The sequence below is a fragment of the Papilio polytes genome, unplaced genomic scaffold, assembly GCF_000836215.1.
Source record: "Papilio polytes unplaced genomic scaffold, Ppol_1.0 DF824135.1, whole genome shotgun sequence".
NCBI lineage: Eukaryota > Metazoa > Arthropoda > Insecta > Lepidoptera > Papilionidae > Papilio > Papilio polytes.
In genome coordinates, this window is record NW_013525069.1 from 27,225 (window position 1) to 41,980 (window position 14,756).

A 14,756-nucleotide genomic window follows, 5' to 3' on the forward strand; every position below is an offset into this window, starting at 1 on the left:
CTGGCCGGCGGCGAGCTGCAGCAGCAGCACGCGGAAGTTGGTGCCGCCCAGGTCCAGCGCCAGGAACACGCCCTCTTCTGCCAAGTTGCAGAGACACCTCAGTGCGCGCCACACAACATATGCACGAGCGTGTGTCACGAAAGTACATAATTGGCAAATTTTGACGACAATAATAAATGTCTAACCGCAAACGGTTAATCTTAAGAATCAAATTTCTTAAGACTACTTATTTCGCGTATCGTTTATACGTATTTCTTAGATGTAATTTTTCTCCGTAGCTACTTCTAATATCCTTTAGGTTCTGAATCCCCGCTTTCCATCGATTGACAGTTCTGACTTATTCTGAAGTTACAGAGTGCGGACAATGCTTGTATCATGTTGGTAACAACGTTATCGCTACAGCCAGGTGTAACATTCGCTGAGTTGTTTATCTATTTTTGCCAAATATGATATTTCGTAAGCTAAAAATTCTAACTAATTATACTTAACTAGATCTGCAGCTGTAGTTAATGCGCGTTAATGTAATTCTTTGTATATAATAAAATATAATTGTATGACTAAATAGTTATACGACATAGGTAGCAATTTGTGGTGCGCTGTGTGATGTTGGCCGTGTCGGCTGGGACCGGCCGGCGGAGAACTGACCGGTGCCGTCGGGCAGCTCAGGCACGTAGGTGTTCTCCATCTGCAGGCTGGAGGGCTTGCCGCACAGCCCGCGCTCCAGCTCTCGCGCGAAGGTCTCCCCAACACGCACCAGCGTCCGCCCGCACAACACCAGCCCCGACAACCGCGCTGCAACCTGCGGATTTTAATTCTTTAAAACTAGCCTCTTTTTGTAAGCAAGCTGCGGCGGTGTAGCCTTGCTTAAAAGTTGATTTCGATATGACTCTAACTCTATCCAAACACTAGATAGAATCAACAAACCAAACTGCGCAAAACTTTTGCCGAACATATCAGTAAAATATGTATGTACTTAGTTGAGTAATGATATCGTGCTATCAGATATAATGAGTACAATAAAATAATATAAGAATTAACCGCGGCGGGGTATCTAATTACTGCTGTTAATGTTGTAATTATCTTTATGGCCTCAGTGCACAGTGAAGTGACTGCTGACGATGAGTTTCTACAACATTCAATCGCATCAAAATCAGGTAAATGTAGTTGACGCTGTCTTTAGTGTCAGGCGTAGCTTCACAAACATTATGGCAAAAGTAAATACCGGCACTGCACTGGTGCAAATAACCTCGGTCGCGGTGTTCGTATCGCGGCCATGTTAAATTAAATTTAACATCAACTTGCGATGTGACCCCTGCAATGCGGATAGGAGGTGGTCAGCTCTCAGGGAACGTAGCTCGGTTGCCGCAATGCGCACACGCTGCTCACGTGTCGGGACTTTTTGTACACTCGCATGAATTCGCAAATAAGCGGACAAGTGGGCAACAATGGCCACTGCGCCGGCCGCCAACGGAAGGTGGTCACGCGACACAGCTGTGGCCCAAATGCGCCGCTGCCAACAATGAATAGTTAATTCACTTCCCTAATCACAAATTCTCATAATTATATTTTTTATTTTTCTGGAACGATGTCTGGCAAATTGACGTTTACAAGTTAGGAATATTACTCTATTGAGATATTGTTCCATCCGGAGAAGCCAATTAATTGCAATTAATAGTAGAGTGCACCGCCGCCGCCGCCGCCGCCGCCGTCACTTCGCGTCTAAGTAATTATTGCCGCCACGGACACGTTCAAGAACTTTCGAGAACTACGCTTAACGATACTTGTGTCAACGAGGATCCTTGAGTTGAGAAAAGAAGACGCTCGCTGTGGCGGTGACGGGAAGGATTTTCTGGAGTCGTCTAAGGTATACAACAAAAATCAGCTAAGAGCAATTAAGTTTACTTCGGTTATGTAACATTCATTTACGTCGTATAAACTTCCTGGTGTGTCTGTGTTGACGGTGATAGGTTTAGTTTATAATACATAGCTATCGCTACATTTGAACCGCGACGCACTAAACCTCTATCAGAGGTTACTGATATGATAAATGATTGTACGCCTAACGCAAACGTCTTGACCTCTGAAACAATTTCATTGGCTCGTGCATCGTCTCTGCACCCATAAATAACTATATATTTGTAATTAGTTATATCTGAGATGAGCAAATACGTTTACATAAACACTTTTCCTTCATTTCGGTATTAATGAGTGTTGCACAGGAAATAGGAAATACGTGAATGTTTAGGTAATTGTATTTGGTATGAGATTGGCCGCAGGACGGCTAGGAAGCAAACGAGCGCTGAGCGCTGAGCGGCCGCGGCGCGGCGAGCGGTTAGACATCAGTGCAAGTCTAGTTATTGGGCACGATGTACTCGAACAAAGGATCTATTATCTAATCGATGAATTTTTCATGCGTCAAAAATGTAACATACCTAGCCGGTTTTCGTTCTCTAATCTATTGGATTTTAGTGTAGTATTAGTGCGTAATTAAACGATAAACTACTGTTACGCATGTTTTCAGTAAATAGGCAATCGTTTGAAAGTACTTTTAACGATAGCGATTCTCGCTGAACCAAGATTTGAAAAAATATTTCAACTTTACTAGGAACAAACAACAGCATAAACAGCATAGTTACCTATAGAAGGAAATCTTAAGGAAATGAATTCGGGGGATTAGCATATTATGACTTTATCTAGAGACAATCTCAAGTTGACGAGACTTTTAAAACTTTACCCATCTGGTGATATAGTTAAATTAATTTGCCCTTTTAAATAAAAAAGAAATATTAATTCGTTCTTTAAATTGTCGTAATACACATAAATATATTATTTCAGCTGTTCTTCCCTCATCATGATGATTAGTTATTTTTTCGGAATCTCGTCCGCTTCGAACCTCGTATAAATAATGGGCGATGCCGCTTCGATTGTTTCAGTAATTCTATCGTCATTACCTTTAGAGCACGACTGCGATCTTCCAACACTAAAGGGGGAGGCAAAAATTGTGCATCCCACAGACCGCGCCCTGCGCTTGGTTGCGCTGAGCCGTTGTGTTGCGCTGAGCCGTTGTGTTGCGCTGAGCCGTTGTGCTGCGCTGAGCCGTTGTGCTGCGCTGAGCCGTTCAGCTGAGTAGAGCCGTTTAGTTGTGAGCCATGTCCGTTGACGCGCGCCTCTCCTCCCAACGCGAAGTCCACTACCGTCGACATTATGTGGACTAGTGATGAAATTTTCTAATCTGGAAAAAAATATCATGTTACAATTAGATATACACCTTTGAAAAAGTAAATAAAGTTGCATTGCATTAATGTTGACGTGTATTAGTAACATTTGGAAATGCCACAAAGAATATAAATAAAGTCGGTAATAAATAAAATAGAAGATAACACTGAAATATAAATTATTGAAAGCTAGGAAGTAATAAGAATTCACTAGAGAAAGATTATTGGCGACTTGAAGTAAGAACTAGCATAACTAAAATCGAATACACACATAAAGTCCGCGGAATTTACGAGTTTTATGTTTCGGATGAGATTCAGATGTATCCGCTTATTACATTGCGGCGCGCTGCGTTTTACAACATTGTAATTGTCAGCATTGAGGTGATTACATCAAGGCCGCGAAGTTACCAGTAGCAAACAATGACTCGCGAAATGACCAAATGATAGCAATCTGCCGGCGCGGGCTGGCGGGCTGGCACGCTGGCATGCAGGCAGGCTGGCGGCGGGCCTGGCCCAATGGCGCGGCGTTATCGACAGACATACTATCTAACAGCGGCGAGAAAAGCGCGCGATACTCATCTATAATTGATACTGCATACGCAAGGATAGTGAAAAATATGTCGACATATTTATCATAACGTGACTCTCAACTAATAAGAAACTTTTTGCATAGTACTATGTTTTTAGTCGCGTTGTAAGAACGACGAGCGTCGGGAAAACCCATTAATCCATGGATGCTCTTGATATCCGCAATACCAGAGAACTACAGATGCGTTGCCGGCCTTTGTAGAAATGGTACTCTCGCTTTGTAAAAGACACAAGTTTGAATTCGAGAGGATTCTCAATGTTATATAGTAATGTTTATAGGGTGTTCTTTGTACTTTAAGTAACCGAGTGTTCCCGAGTTCGATTCCCAACACTCATAATCCCCTCATGACGTCACGCCACTCCCACTGCCTCCCCCCACTCCCTCAACCCGCGCCGAATGCACGCGCGATCATGTTATTCTGAGATATTTCGATAAAACATAAAATTATTGCAATCTAAATCCAACGACTAACAAACAAACATTATCGAGATATACTTACAGCTATTATAAGAAGGCGACTTTGTTAACTACCTTCCTGGTATCTAGTGAGTGGTGTTTGTCGCGACTACTGACTGTCGGATCTGAGCACATACACAAAACCATTACTAAACAACATTTGACGATGCAGATTTCATGTTTATTTATTCATATCTCTGACGTGAAACGTAGCTTCGGTAATTTCTTACGAATTATTCGGTTATTTACTAAATAAAGAATAATATGTAGCTATGATGACAGAGCAATACAAACACGTTGGTTTCCTCGGAGCGATCATCAGCCATGTCAGAGGTAACGCTGGGATGGCGTGTTCTACTGTCTGACGTACTTTATTTAGTGAAGATAAATTAACTCACACATACATATTTACGTCACGTTTTATATAACTAATTACCAACAATGGCACATAAGTTGTGTTCAATTAAATCTGTACATGAACGTCTTCCGTTCTGAGAGCACTACTTAAATAAAACGCATTGTTTTAAGATTTCACGTACAGATTTACTGCATTTATTAGACTAGCTTTTGCCAGCGACTGCGTCCGTGTGAAATTTAAAAATAATAATAAAGAAATGAAAAAATTAAGCCTATGTTACTTACAGATAAATTTCTAACGGTGAAAGAACTTTTAAATTGGCCCAGTACTTTTTGAGCTTATTCGTTACAATCAAACAAACAATGTTTTTATATTTATAATATTAGTATAGATTTGTTATCATAATTTTATATGAATATAGCTATAACATTTAGCTATTAAGATAAGCAGAGGCAATGGTTGAGGCGATGTGACCCCGAGTGATGGCACAGTGACTGTGACGTCACAACGTTGTAAGGAAAGCGCCTTCTAAGGTATGGACAATGCTGCTGTTGTGGTGAATTCGAAATGACTAAAACACCGCAGTATTTTTCTTCTGCAAATATAGCTATATCAAACAAATTATAAGAGTAAAACGATTCATTACATAATTTAATCACAATAATCTATACTATTATAATAAAGCGTAAACACACACTTCTTTGTTGCCTAAGATGTCAGCAATTACAACATATTTTTGATTAACTATAAGCCCTATACTTACGTCACGTTTTAGGCTATATATTTTCACGCCATTAAACTTAGGGGTATAGATTTTGGATTAAAACTCTAATGTGAGAAAGAGACCATAAGTTGCTGCCAACCTCAGGGAAGCATGATTGCCAAGATTTGTCAAGTCATGTCATTTTGACATTTGCTATTCATAGTTTGACAAATGTAAATAATAAAATAAATCATAATTTCGTGCGGATGAAGCCGCACTAGAATAGGCTATCCTCAATAAAAGATAGAATACAAAATGTTATCTCTAAGAATGCGATAACCTGTGCTTCCCGGCTGCGCTCTGTTCGCAAAAATGCGACATTTTATTCACATTCACAGAATTTCCATTCGTGATGTAAGCGAATGTGTCCGTAGGTAGGTGAAGGACTCGATAAATGTTATTTATTGTACAAGTGTCCCAGTACCCGGGGAACGGCGTCACGTCGATAATGTAAAAAAAACAAATCGCGAGAAATTTTCCTTTAGCAAAAACATTGTAGATAAGACCGCGTCGCGTCTGCTCCCTGACACATTCCATATCGAATATTATCTTCGAGTTAATTAAAATGAGATGTTGTAACGTGTAACTTGTTATTTTACTGTAAAGTCTCTACTTTATAGCGCTTTTTGATCTGATATAGATGGATGGAGGGCAGTTACATGCTCGGCTGTAGACACACAGCACACACGCACTTGATACCAGTCAAACAATACGTCGCAATCAATACTGGATGGGTGAGCGACGCCGTGTGTTTGTCTAGCGTTGTGTCCAACAAGAATCCAAGTGCTGCCGGCACATCCTTTACATAGTTAAATGGTTCGCTTTTTGTCACAAGTCGCAGTCATTCCTAGAACTATGGCAAACTATCGATTGTAAAATGTTCAACACTCAAACACTAAACGCACAGGGTCAGTGGAATGCTTTGAAAATATGATATACACACACGGCCGCGAAAATTTAAAACTGTGTCAGAATCAAAATAAAATGCCGCGACAATTGGACAGAGTATTTTTGCATCAAAAGGCATGAGTTCACACACGCAGTCTCACGGTGCATTAAGCATAGCATTTATTTCAGAACAAATAATTATGGTTTTGTAAGGTGATTTTTTTCGTTTTTAATTATTCAATCACTATTTCTTTAATATCAACAGCTGTTAAGCTAAAGACTAAAAAAGCTAAAGACAAGCTGTAAGTGCTTTGGCGACAGAGTTTGCGGGGCTTCTAATTAATTCGGCGATGACGTCAATCAAATCATGCCGCCCTATTTCTAAAATTTTCTGTTCCTCATTATGGTAATGCACAAAACTCAACTAAATCAAGCACTTCGGAGAATTTTACGAGACATTCAGATACCTCATTCGTTTTTTAATGTGGCTTACATGAACAGTAGCCGGCACATATGGGTTTACTTTCGTATCGCGTACTATATCTACCTATTGGTCGCATATGGAATGCCCACATGCGATCAATGATGTCAATTAGTAAAGAAATGAAGCAATATGTACTGAGCGCTAATCAAGTGAGCGAGCGGCGGCGGCGGCGGGCGGTAGGCGCGAGCGATTACTGTGATAAGATACACGCAGCTTATCGCCGCGCCGCGGGAAAGAAAGCCATGCAATGTAAGCTGACGTTAATCATAATACTTTTGCAGCAAATAACAGTAAACATAAGAAATAACGTAATGGTCAATAACGATGCAATCTACATGGCTAATCTATGATAAATGACAAACTACTCGTAAGTTATGCTGCTGCCGAATCCCTATACAATTGAAGCTTGAGAAGGAAACGCCGCCGGCGACTTCAAACGGCGAGGTGCAGCGCAGTGGACGATGGTCACGCGAGCGGGCGGCGGGCGGCGGGGGGAAGGGGGCGACGCGGGTCAAATCCATTAACAGCTGAGTGCCAATAAAAGATTCGATCCACTAGGATAACCATGACACTATGTAGTTCTTTAAGAAACTCCCGTTTAATATATTCTGTAGCAATAGTTTTTATTATGTAACGCAAAACGTGCGCAATTTTATAAGTAAAAAATATATATCTTTATTGATATGCTTTGAATTAGTGAACAAAGAAATTTCTTTGTCAATTGCCATATGAACCCACTACTGGAAGAGTATTTAGCATTAATCGAAGTAAATGACGATGTGATTAATATCCTGAAACTGCTAACAGCTTGGTGAGCGCAGGCGAGCGACGCGAGTGACGTACGTTGTAACGAGAGTGCAATCATCACCACTGCCGGCTGCCATGGGGGGCCGAGGTCCACCGCCAGCGCTCACTGCCCTCTCCTGCTACCTCAATGTACTGCGCACTTCCATATAACAAGGTTTCCAACACTAATTGGTCCTAGCACTCATACAATCAACTCATTTCATAGACTAAAGTTTAAATAACTATACTACACTGAAGAACAGAACCGAGGACACGCGCTGTAAGCGGCAATAAACATAACTTTATTTAGTTTAAACGGTTTTTGATTGATTTTAAAACAATTTAAACCAAAACATAGATATTGTCATGAATCAAAATCTTTGAGATGGCGGCAGAAGTTTGTTGTTTTGTCGTGCATTAATATTTTAAGATCGTTCAATTTATTCAATTATTCCGAGAAGTTATTAACTAAACTAGAAATTACGACGACCATTCATTATACGGAATTTAAAAAAGAAAATAGCAAAGCAGGCTGGTGTAATAAATTTACAGTATTAGTTAATAGGACATTCTCCAGATAACATTACTCGTACGTCTGTATAAAAACAAGCAAGGATTAACAAAAAATAAATTACGATTTACTACTACACAGTAAATCGTATTTTTTTTCGCACGAGACCTGGAAGCATTTGGTAAGAGTCTATACGCGTGCGTCCAGGACGTATGCAAGACCAGTCAATGACAACGGCCGCGCCCTGGTCAGCTGGTGACACGCCTACTGTTTGAGCAGGGTGACGTAGCTGCTAGATGCATACATACACCGCTTCTTGGTACGCATAATATAAATATACATAATTATTTCAAAAAAATAACAATTACTTATTTTGAATCATTTCGCTTATCGGTGAATGCAGCGCCCCTGAAGGCGCGGCGTCCGGTAACTATTCTCGCACCAACTCTTAACTGCAGCAATCAAACCATTATTGAGATTTATTGCGTCCATTGAAGACGCATATCCACCACGTCCGCACTTCCTCGAGCCTCGAGCCCTGTCGGCACGTGTAGCCGGGCTCATGTCAATTGTAATGCAAATCGCTTTTTTTAGACATAAAGCTGATCAAACTCGGCAATGTTGTATAACATTCTAAAGATCATAAAAGATATCGAAATGTTAGATAATTTGATATTTATACAGAGACGAAATCCGGCTGTGACCGGCTTCGTGCCCCGCGCCCCGCGCCCCCTCCCCGGCAACGGCCAGCGATTCAACGCGAGACGCGACGCTCCGCCGCCGCTTGTGTAAACACCACATTACGTATTCTTATGACAATTTGAATAAATTAACACCAGATAGATGTTTAGACGAAGTAAACGTACTCATTGCAAAACAAACGTCTAAAATGTTCATTCAACAAATACTCTCAAATGATTTGAGCCGTCTTATCCTATCTGATGTGATCTGCGAAAATAGATTGTATAGCAAAATATTCGGAGCTGCTGAGCGGAGGGGGGGGGGAGCGGGAGTGTGCCAAAATTAAAAAGTTTACGTCGTTAGCGTTAACGCGTCACCGCGAGAGGTTACTGAGACTGGGCGTGAGCGAGTTACACGAGAAAATAAATGAAAAGCTCTGAGCAGGCGCGCGGCGGAGGTGTGGCGCCTCGCAGCCGCTGCTCTGAGTAGCTTTATTTACGTATTCAGTAGCTATCAAACGCGAAACTGCGCCAACACATCTGATAACACGAACAACACAACCAACATTTTCGTTGCGTTTTCATAACCAAAAGACAAATATTTTTTTAGTAAATACACGATTAAAAAATTATAGAATAAATTATACCGAAAACGTGTGGGTTTTGTCAGATACATTAGTTTAAAGAAGATGGTTTAGTGAGCCTTGTTACCCGAGGGATGCCAACGCAGGCGCAGGCGCACGCGCTAGCGCCGGGCAACACGGTTGGTAGTAAATTTAATTAAGTCCAATAAATTATTTTGCGTAACCTTCGCCGCTAAACAACTGGCTCTGATAATATTTATCATTTTTATGTTTATTGACATATAACATCGCCTCGGGGTCACGATATTTTTTATTGTTTTGACTTTTGTCACTCTTTAATTTTTATCATGATATTTTATAAAGTAAACGCGCAATTTTGTTAAAGAAGGGAAATAACATAGATTCTTGACAAAAGTTCATACAGAGAAATACTGGATACTAAAAGCAAATTGCAACTTGGAAACTAAGACATCTGGTGAGCGCTCAACCACTGCGCCACCAGCCGCTTCAATATCGTCAAAAAGACAACTTGCAGTCTTTTGAGACAGTTAACAGCAAAATGTATTGTTATATTGTTAATGTTTAATATTTAGAAGTCATGTAATTTATTCTTAGAGACTCTTCAGAAGAATTTTGACAAGCTCAATGTAGTGCAGCCTCATTGAACTTTGCGTAATTTCTATTTTGGTAAGATATTTATTTTGTAATATAAGTTTTCTTGACTACGTAATAATTTAAATATTTGTTCATCTTTAAGTTTAATACCTACACGCTACAAATATAATTTTCATATTTCAGACCTTCAAAAAAAGATTGCGCAGATTTACTTAAAAAACCATATATGACGAACTTTTATGTTTTCCTTCTATTTGTTGCTGAATCGTTTTTTCATGTGTTTTGTTAAAGGAAACAGAAGCAGTGAGGCAGTGAGACAGGCAATCACAATGAGGGGAAATTATTGTAAAGTTAATTGTTAACAGCCATTGCATAAGATATCAGAGAGAGAAAATTGTTAAACATTTTATTATTCTCATCTCCATAATTTTTAAACTTAGTTTATTAGAATTTAATCATAAAATAATAAATTCAAATCAGATTTTAAATAAAACATATTTTTCTATCATCATCAATGGTGAAAACAAAATGTATACTTACACGTAAGATAAATAGAACGGAGCGCGGGAACTGGTCGAAATAGCGCCAAGGCCGGCTTGTAATGTCTGGGAGAGATATTTGCGAGCACGTTCAGCGACGGCGGCGGCTGCGCGCAGACTGACGCTGACGCGGCGGAGGCGCGGCTGCCGGCCCTCACATCGCACCTCACACCGACCGCATCCTCGCAGACATCCTCCTTCATCATACTACCTCCAGCAAGCACTACGCCGAACCTTGCAACCTCATGCCCTCATCCTCTATGCAACGCTGTTGCGCCTACACAGCATACCTGTTTGCCTCATGGAGGCGGCGATAGTTTGTGACCATTACTACCCACCCATTGACCTCTACAAAGGCATAGGTCTGCGCCTGCATATAATAGCTTTCTCATTCCGACTTAAACACACGTGTTGATAATAATGACATAACGTGATTAGTTATGTCTCAATTAGTTATTTTATACCTATTTTGCACCACCGCAAAGGCGGACACGGTCACGCTGCTGGCGAAGATATCGCATCCGTCATAGCCCATCCGTTTATAGAAGTCGGTATACCCACCAAAATCCATAACTGGCAAGTGACAGATACTGATCATAACTCTACATAAAGCAATTGCTTTCTTCGTAAAAGTAAATTATTAACAATTTATTTACAATAGCAGGTTAAAGGAATAAAAGTTCGATGATATTAAAATTTTTAGAGGTTATATAAATTGTTTAAATCTGCGACAGAATCGCTTCGCAACTGTAGTGATGTCTTACATAACATCGCCTTATCATTAAAATAATAAACGTGTCTGCAGATAGCGAACCGAATAGTTGTTTTTTTATTCTAATAACAAAACAATTTCGTGTTGATTTCAAGTGAAGACGGCGGCTGAAGTTATCGATAATTATAACTGCTTGCAGACACAATGTGATAACGCATGCATTTAGCAACGCGAAAGCGTCGTGTGGACCTTGTGGCAAGACAAACGAGACGGCGGTGGACCTGATGACATGACGTCACAAGGAGGAAAGAAAGGTTCTAAGTAATACAGTCTGGGATAATTTACGGATAACAAACTAAACAGTAATTTGATATTTATGTTGTAGCTATCATCATTTACAAAATAAATTTTAAATTCGTAATTAATTTATAAACAATACAGCAAATAACATTGTTTACATTTAATTGAAAAATATAAAATTAAGATATACTCTCGACTCTCGACTCGACCTGTGGAAGGCGCCGGAGATAACAAAAGACAAAAGTAGAGACAGCCCGAACCTCAGGGGTCAATATACCTTCCCCACTTTAAAGTTAATAAAAACAAACTTCAACATTGGTTCTTGTAGTGTATATCGACAGATAGTTACATCAGTGGGAACCCACGGTCGAATAGAACACACAAACAATATGTTACGCCTACAGATTGTTAAATGAAAAATAATTTACGTCTCTGTTATCACTTTATTTTGATCGATCACAACAGACAGCAGCATTTTTGGGTAATTGATAATGTCACCAATTAAACAATATTATATACAAATAAGAAAAAAATATCCTGTGTAATATTATAAATCATATAATAAACATTTCATTGGATAGTGCTACTTAGCAATTTAATAATCCTGAACTTGTAATCTTACATCTGTATACAAAAGTTATATTTTTGCAATATATCGCTAGGATCAAATAAATTGAAATACATAATTTAGAGATATTTCATTGTAAAGATTGTTATATATGTAAATATGTGAACGAATGCAACAGTTTCACACAATTATTAATAAATACTGTCAACATTATAATTAAGATGATTTGCGAGAGAATTATTCAACTTAAGTATAAAAAACACAAACCATACGAAAGAGAAGTTTTAAATAAAATTTAATTAAATTATAAGACTGTCTGAAAAACACATTAAATTAAGGAAATAATACCAGACATTGTTCATTTCAGTGCACAAATGTTTTGCTTTATTTTAATAAAATTAACCGAAACATTTTAAAATGTACAAGTTGTAATTCAAGAGTTCCTTGTTTTTACGTATAATATGCATGTACATACGTAGTAATGCAACATTAGTCCCTAGCTATGTACATTTACAAGTTTAAAAAATATGCTTGAAAAAGTTGCTTATTGATAACTTAGTTTACTTATTTAACGTTTTCCCAGGAATAAATAAAATATGCCAATAGAAAACTTACAATTTAATTACTTTAATAACATTTGTTTAAATAATCCATACACCTTATTATAAGAACCAAGTTTTTACATTTTTACAGATTTACAAAACGCAGTGGGTTATATGGAAACTACTTAGTTTCCAGCAACTCTCAAGGAATTGTAACATCAGGTAAAACATCAAAGCAGTACAAAGAACCGGGTGACAAGTGCGCATACGTGTGTAGTCGTCGGTGGCTCGTGATCGAATGACAAGTAATGGAGGGGATGACGGCAGTTGCAATAAAAACAGAAAACTGAGTTTCTTTATAAAAAAAAATATTGAACATTATAACTATCACCACCAGCTCACTATACGTCCCCAATGGGGGGCTCGGAGCTAAGTAAGGGGTCCCTGGGCGTTAGTCAACGCTGGCCTACTGCGGGTTGGTTAACTTCAGCCATATCTTTGAATTTTTTCACTTTTTTCTTATCGGTACATGGCGGGATTCGAACCCATAACCTGTAGATTACAAGTCAAGTGCTTAAACCCATAAGCCACCGATGCTCATACTTTACAATAATAATCCTTTTAGTAGGGTGCTACAGCTGAACTAATATTCTTTTAAATGATTTATTGAATTTCAATTCTTCTTCATTCAAGACAGCTGTCGGCTGCTGCTGAAGTTTACTCTAGTCTATCACAACTCGAGGCACTTAGAACTTACATACCTATTTATTATTCTACGAAATAATATAAACTATTACTTAGACAAATTACTATGCTCGCCATGTCACGACACGGGTACTCCGTTTTTTTTGTGACTGAATTGCCACTGTTGCCTTGAAGAGGTATTTACAGATTCACAGAGCTTGAGGTGGCCGAGCGCAGATGGCGCTTAGCTAAACCTCGTTTATGGGTAACTAAACTCAAGGGCTCCCTCAGGAGCCTCGGCTCGGGTCGTTACTTCGTTATTGGAATCGTGCAGGGCTACATATTTATAAGTAAAGATTTGTACCAAATGTTTGCTACACTGGTACACATGAAAATAAAATGACAATTTAGTAGTGAAAATAGTTTCTTTAAAGTTTAATCCTACAATATTTACATTACATCTACTATTGCTAGTTATTACAAAAAGAATAATTGTATAAAATCAGTGCAGAAATGATGTCAAACTGGTGTTCATTCAATTAGGAACTTTCCCGAATTACAATTTAAGTAACATTAGCTGTTAGACCACAACATTAGTGTGACACATTGAAATGTAGATAATTGTCTCTGAGTGCAATCGGTCGCGCACTTCGCGACTTTACGTAACGACGGAACATTTCCTAAAACAAGAAAAACTTAAAACTAATTAGATAAACGTTTAGGTGCAATGTTATTTTCCATTACATAATTTACATAACTAGCTTATTTTAATAGAAATAATGTTGCTGTCTAAGTTTTATTGTAATGAAATTTTTATTATAATTATTTTTTATTTATTCAAATCAACATTATTTTAAGTTACGATTTTTATAAATGATTCGAGTGTCATAGAAACCGAAATAAACCGTAGCCCTTTGTATGAATAAAAACATGAGTTATTATTGTCTGTAACAATGTATTCTGAGGTAGTTAGAATCAATTTTACCTAACGTAGACATCTCACAGAGATATCAAGTTTAAAACAGTCTTTACTGGTCCTTCGAGTCGGATAATTTGCTCGAGGAAAAAATGTTTGCTATTAATGATAATAATGAGTTTTTAATTCGTTGAGTAGCGCACTCTCGTTCTCTCTGCCACACTGGGGCCGTCGCCGGCGTGCGAGCAGCGCAGTCGGCGCAGGACTTGCGGCGGCTGCGCTATACTATACTTGCACCCGTGTCATATCACAGTAACGCTATTATGCGACTCTTTAAACATTAAAGTTCTTACATGATGTTGTTAGTCATGATTTCTACCAAATAAGCACACAACACTATTTATAAGTATAACACGCGTTCATGTCGACACTTCACATTACGTTATGGCTACAAAAATAAAATACTTCTGAAAATATTACTACAGTATACAAATGACCGCGACCAAATAATATAGAACATAGTAATGCATAAAATGGTTGGCTAGCCGCAGCCCGGCCGCAGTCCA

At 38.8% G+C, this 14,756-nt stretch overlaps 1 protein-coding gene across 1 annotated transcript in view; it reads right to left on the bottom strand.

Annotated features, from left to right (window-relative positions):
- LOC106111989 (hexokinase-like) overlaps positions 1 to 10,673 on the bottom strand; it is a 13,052-nt gene extending 2,379 nt beyond the window's left edge. Inside the window, exons 1-4 of the mRNA XM_013294218.1 lie at positions 10,470 to 10,673; positions 2,952 to 3,232; positions 646 to 799; positions 6 to 77 (exon numbers count right to left, since the gene is read on the bottom strand). Of these exons, the coding sequence (XP_013149672.1) occupies positions 6 to 77; positions 646 to 799; positions 2,952 to 3,203 (478 nt within the window). The 5' untranslated portion in view covers positions 3,204 to 3,232; positions 10,470 to 10,673. The remainder of the gene's footprint in view (positions 1 to 5; positions 78 to 645; positions 800 to 2,951; positions 3,233 to 10,469) is intronic.
- Positions 10,674 to 14,756: the final 4,083 nt, after the last annotated feature.